The following is a 6,040-nucleotide window of genomic DNA, read 5'->3' as shown; positions in this document are numbered from 1 at the left end:
CCCTGGCTTTCCAAGAATCATAATCCTGGTACAGGTTCACAAAGTAGATATGAGGTCGATTCCTCACAGCTTTGAGCAGGCAGAGGAGAGCAGACACCATGCTGTGTGCAAAGAGGGTCTCCAGGCCATCAAACACCACTCCCTGGGAGCAGTCACTCAGCTGAGAATGAAGTTAAAAGGGAAGAGGAAGTCAGCCACCACACACACTGGGCTCGAGGCTGGTCAGCAAACCCAAACGTCGAATGACATCAGCCACCATTAGTCCAAGTGCATCAGCTGAGATGAGCTCTGCTCTTTCCCTGCGCTCCCAACATGGCTTCACCATGTGCAGGATCTCTGCAGGTAGCCCAGCTCTTTTCCAACAGCAGGCGTAGATCCCTTCCTCTCCCAACTGCACCTCGCTGCCTGGCTCACTGGAGCAGGAATGTATCCCTGGCCCCCACCCCACGTACCTGCAGCCTTTCAGAGAGGATGGCCACCAGCAAGTCCTCAGGCAGCACACAGCTCACAGAGCTCCTCTCTCCTGCTGTGCCGCCACTGATGCTCAGCTGTTGCGGTGCAGGAATGCAGAGAGAGGGAAAGATGTGATGAGAACTGGATAACCCCTGCAACACAGAACACCACAAGAGAAATAGAACACTTTGGAAACTCCTGAACGATTCTAATTAGAGCTGGGCTAAGAGCTGGGGTCTCTCACTAGTGGGAGAGCAGAGCAGAACTGCAGGCCAGCAGCGCCAGGGGACAGCTTCGGGGGGGTCACATCCCTCAGCCATTATAGACACAAGCTTGTGAGGTCCCGCTGCAGCATCCTGCAGCCACGTTAGCCAGGACTGCACTGTGTCAACAATCTGTAAGGCCCAGTAGAGCTCTCCTGGAGCACAGGGTTTCGTTCCCACCCCACGCCATCCGCAACCTGCCCAGATGGCTCTCCATAGGGCATAGGCTGCACCAGGCTGACGTAGAGCCTCCACTGTAAGCAGCCCCTTCACTTCTAACAAGGGCTGCAACGACAGGACAAGGGATAATGTCTTAAACATAAAGACAGGAGATTCAGACCAGATACAAAAAAGACATTTTGTAAGCTGAGGGTGGCGAAACACCGGAACAGGTTGCCCAGAAAGGAGGTAGATGTCCCATCCCTGGAATCATTCAAGGTCAGGTTGGATGGGGTTCTGAGCAGCCTGATCGAGTTGAAGCTGTCCCTGCTCACTGCAGAGGGTTGGATCAGATGACCTTTAACAGTCCCTTATAACGCAAACCATTCAAAGAGTCTATGATTCTCAAAATCAAGAGAAAGGTCCCGTGCACTGAGCAGTGCCAGTCGCGCTTCACCTGCTGGATCTGTTTGATGCTGTTTGTGTGAAACTGGGATGTGTGGCCTCCCCTCTTCCTCCTGCCTACTGTGGTGCTCACCTGGACATGGGATCTGATGGGCCGCAGGCTGCCTTTGCCTTTGGAGATGGAGTGGCTCACTTTCAGGCTGTGCTCGGCCTCCACACTGACCTCCTGCTGGAAGGACACATCTGCACCTCGACCTGTGGAGAGGACGGACGGCTCAGCCAGGCTGAGGATGGCCCTGTGCTTTGGGGAGGAGGCAGGCGCCTTCCATCCCGCTGCTCACAGCCCTGTGCCTTGGCACGATGCAGCACACATCCCCAGCCGCCCGGCACAGGCAGCACGGCCCTCCAGAAGCAGCTCCTCCCTTGCACCCCTCAGTGGCATAGTAAAGCACACCATCAGATACTGGGTTTTAAAGCCAGAGAGCTTTTCATGCACAGCCCCATGTCCCTCGTAACAAACGTGCATGCCAATGACACCGCTTTCTCTTATCCACACTTATCCACAGTAGCTCCCTGTGGATCAAGCCAAGGATTTGGCCTCCAGGACCATCAGCTTCCACACCTTACACCCATCCTGCATTCTCACACGGAGACTGTAACTCACAGCCCTACCCCAGCTGTATCACCCGTCTCTGCTCGTGCTAAATCCTCCGTGAGGGTTTAACCCCAACTCCAGACCCAGTCCCCAGTCCTCTCCTCCTCTCCACCAGCTCCCAACCCAAACAGCTTCAAAGCTGAGCAACATAAAACTTCTCCCACTGGAGCCAAGGTCTGGCCTCACCCAGCATGTCTCAGGGCAGCAGCTGCCCAGGGAGCACGGCCCTGGGGACCAGAGCGTCCCTCTCACCTGCTCCTCCTCGAGGTACTCCCGGTCAAACTCCAGAGAGTAAAACTCGATGGGGAAATTGCACGGGTTCTTCACCACCACCGTCCCCTCCACCCCACAGCTGCATGGCAGCAACGGTCCCAGCTCAAGCACTGTGGGGCTGAACTCCAGCTGTGGCTCCAGCCCATGCCCTGAGACCTGCAGCTGGAGGGACCGGCTGCTCTGGGAAATGTTAATCTTCAGAATGCTGTCATAGGACTTCTGAAAAGAGAGAAGTGTAGAAAGCTCTTCTGTGAAGTTCCAGCAGACAGGGTCTCAAAATCAACCCTTGCCCCAGCATCAGGGGGCTATTAGTACCACTGAAGTGAATGGAAAACAGGTATTTACTTCTAGCAGGGGCTACAGCATCTGCATGCTGGCTCTGAGTAACTGGGACAAGTCCTGGTGTGGCATGTAACGGGATATTTGGGTATTAGATGATCTAAAATGGTCTATCAGATGTTTTCACGTAGTTATGAGGAAGTGCAATGCTCAGGAGAGGTCCTCAGGGTTATGTTGCCCAGACCTGCACAGTCCTGGCACTGCTGCATCAGGCAAACATCAGCTACCTGAAGGAGGCAGATGCACTCCCACCAGCTAGAAATAAGGGCCTTCCTCCCTGCTCCTTCCTTGGCTTTGGTCAAAGCCAGAGACGAGGTGCTTACATCTCTACTAGCAGTTGAAACACCCCTGTTCCAAGGCATAGATACCCTTGCGTCCACACTGTTACAAGCTGCCAGTTTCCAAGTCATCGTGGCCACACGCCAAGTGCCTTCGGGAACGCTTGCTCCATCATTTATGGTTATCATCCCCTGTGAGCATAGCAGCTGCTCTGCACGAGGGGCTTACAGCCTGCAAATGCACCCACGCAAGGAGGAAGATGAGAGAGAACAGCCTGGCTTCCTCCCACGGGCAGAGAGGGAGCCACACTGCAGTGCCCCAATGCCCTCTGTCCAAGCTCCCCGTGGGGATTTCAAAATGCCTCTCAGCAGAGGGTGCTGCAGGGGAACTGAGGCACAGTGGGTATGGAGCTTGCAGAGAGCTCCACGGGACAGTAGACCTCATCTCCTGCGCCCTGCGCTGGGCTCTCACTATCACCCTGCCCTGCCAGACCTCCCGGGATGACAATCGCCAATCTCACCTCTTCTGTGGGTGAAAACCTGACTCGCACGTTGCATCGCTGTCCTGGCGAGAGGGCTCCGGACGAGGGCAGCGCAGTGAAAACACGGCGCTTGCTCTTCACCTTCTGCACATTCCCTGGCACACATTTGTCCACCTGAGCACAAAACCAACGGTGTGAGGTCTCCTTGGTCGGGGAGGACAGACCCTCATTCCTGCATCGCTCTGAAATACTGTCACAGTGCCACGAGCATCCACATTCAAAGCAGCCATGGACACCACTGGCCTGGAACTGGACCGCAAACACGTATGCAGGGCGAGCAGATCGGGAGGCACTGTTCTCAGAAGAGGAGGAATGGGTGAAGGTGGCAAAGAAGCGAAGCATCAGCTCATGAACGGTCCAGGTGAACCAGCCTTGCTCTGCACCCTCAAAAGCATCCTTGAACAAGCTATAGCCCAAGTGCTCAAGCAGCCACAGGGGCAGAATCACACAATCACACAATCACCAGGTTGGAAAGGACCCACCGGATCATCGAGTGCCAACATTCCTAACAATCCCTAAAGCATGCTCCTAAGCACTTCATCCACCCGCTCCTTAAACACCTCCAGGGAAGGCGTCCTCAACCATCTCTCTGGGCAGCCTGTTCCAGTGCCTGATGACTCTTTCCGTGAAAAACTTTTTTTTGATATCCAGCCTGACCCTCCCCTGACGGAGCTTCAGGCCATTCCCTCTTGTCCTGTCCTCTGACACTTGGGAGAAGAGCCCAGCTCCCTCCTCTCCACAACCTCCTTTCAGGTAGTTGTAGAGAGTAATAAGGTCTCCCCTCAGCCTCCTCTTCTCCAGGCTAAACAACCCCAGCTCTCTCAGCCGCTCCTCATAAGACTTGTTCTCCAGCCCCTTCACCAGTTTCATTGCTCTTCTCTGGACACGCTCCAGAGCCTCAACACCCTTCTTGTGGTGAGGGGCCCAGAACTGAACACAGTATTCAAGGTGTGGTCTCACCAGTGCCGAGTAGAATAACCTCCCTGGATCTGATGGTCACTGATACAAGCCAAGATGCCATTGGCCTTCTTGGCCACCTGGGCACACTGCTGGCTCATGTTCAGTCAGCTGTCAACCATTATCCCCAGGTCCTTCTCTTCCATGCAGCTCTCCAGCCACTCTTCCCCCAGTCTGTAGCACTGCACAGGGTTGTTGTGCAGTTGTGCTGCAGCTGTTCCCTGGCTGCTAAACAACAGCTCCAACAGCACTTCATGCTAAAAGGGCAGCAGCTCTGCTGCAACGAGGTTATAACTTACGTGGCACTGACTGATGGCGTGATAACCTTCCCAGAGGTCTCAAAACCAAAACTGTCTGAAGACCAATTTGGCAAATGATTCAGCAGAGCAGCTCAGCAGCTCGTTTTGCCAACAGAGCTGAGTTTATACTTTGACCACCGTCTGCCAGTAAAAAGCATGGAGCAAACATTTACAAACAGCCCCAGGGGACTCCGACTTCGTTCTGTGCTTTTAACTGCAGCAGTGCTTATAGTAAGTCTATTGGTGTTTCTAAAGCCACACGGAAGACACACTCAAACCACACCTACTGTCACCGTCCCCACTTACAAGGGTTCCCCCAGAGTCAAACAAGGCAGACTTGTTGCAGCAACCTGGATGCCTCATTCCCAGCTGGCAATTTGGTGCCTGTAATGATATGATCCCAAATGCATATTTCTCTTCAGCTTTGTAGCTTTATTTAAGGCTGGTTTTCATTTCTGGATTTAGAGGCTCTGCTCTGCCCCCAGGAGGTCCCACCTGACTTGTCCTTCCTGCAGCCACATGCAGGAACAAGGCTTTGCCCGGGCGACCTTTCCTGCACAGGGATGGATGAACAGTGGCGCAGTCTCACAGGTGCAAACTCCCTCCACCAAGGGGCTGTTTACCTCAGGCTACAAAGGTCTGAGAAAGCAGCTTTCCCCACCAGCTTCCCTTCCCAGGGGAACCGGTACTGAGGCTACAGCAAAACAGCAGCAAGACACTGGGACAGCAGCACATCCTACCAGTGCCAGTGCCCGAGTAGGTTTTTAGGATGAGATGACAACAAACGGGTTGGCAGGGAAGGAGAAGAGGTTTCTATAGATCTGCTTGTCCAGGTGCCTAAACGTGGCTTTAAAGCACCAGAGGTAAAGTGGGATTCTAGCTTCTGGGCTATGTGGAAAGCCTCCTTCCCAGCATCAAACTGGTGGAGATCACCTGCTCCCTAAGCATCTACACTGACCACAGCTGGGAGGCAATCTTTCCACAAGTGAAAGCTGAAAGCAATTTGTCAGATCCCAGGAAAGCAGCCTTGGCCTTTGCAAGGAACAAACAGGACATCAGGAAGAGGAGCTTCAAGGAAAGGGCAAAGGTGCACATATACCTCATTTGGCTTGCTGGGCTGTTTGACAGGAACACCCAGTGGTACCGCACGGGAAGTGGGCTGCAATTGGTCATCTCGATATAACGCGCGTTTTCAGTGTCATTCAAGATGCAGCCAAAGTCCAGGGCTGTGGTTGGGATATGGAGATTCGGAAAGTAGACTTCTCCCCGAATCGTGACCTGCTCCTCATGAGGGTGCTCAAGAAACTTTATCTTCAGGGTCTTCTCTACCTTCCGGATATTCAGACCCTCTTCGTAAGCAGGGTTAAATCTGATGGAGAGATGAAGTTCCTCCCCTGCCTCCAGCTTCACGTGCTGC

General features: G+C 53.7%; 1 protein-coding gene across 1 annotated transcript; it reads right to left on the bottom strand.

Moving 5' to 3' along the window:
* Positions 1–6: 6 nt before the first annotated feature.
* LOC128850590 (hydrocephalus-inducing protein-like) lies at positions 7–3,800 on the bottom strand. Its single transcript, XM_054055548.1, has 5 exons — positions 3,347–3,800; positions 2,188–2,427; positions 1,414–1,535; positions 453–605; positions 7–160 (listed from the first exon to the last, which is right to left on the bottom strand). The coding sequence occupies exons 1-3, from the start codon at positions 3,707–3,709 to the stop codon at positions 1,476–1,478; spliced, it is 663 nt and encodes a 220-aa protein (XP_053911523.1). The 5' UTR covers positions 3,710–3,800; the 3' UTR covers positions 7–160; positions 453–605; positions 1,414–1,475.
* Between the last annotated feature and the right edge of the window lie 2,240 nt (positions 3,801–6,040).

The sequence above is a fragment of the Cuculus canorus genome, unplaced genomic scaffold (assembly GCF_017976375.1).
Source record: "Cuculus canorus isolate bCucCan1 unplaced genomic scaffold, bCucCan1.pri scaffold_106_arrow_ctg1, whole genome shotgun sequence".
NCBI classification, from domain to species: Eukaryota; Metazoa; Chordata; class Aves; order Cuculiformes; family Cuculidae; genus Cuculus; species Cuculus canorus.
The sequence above is the reverse complement of the archived record's forward strand: the minus strand, read 5'-3'. Positions and strand labels throughout refer to the sequence as shown.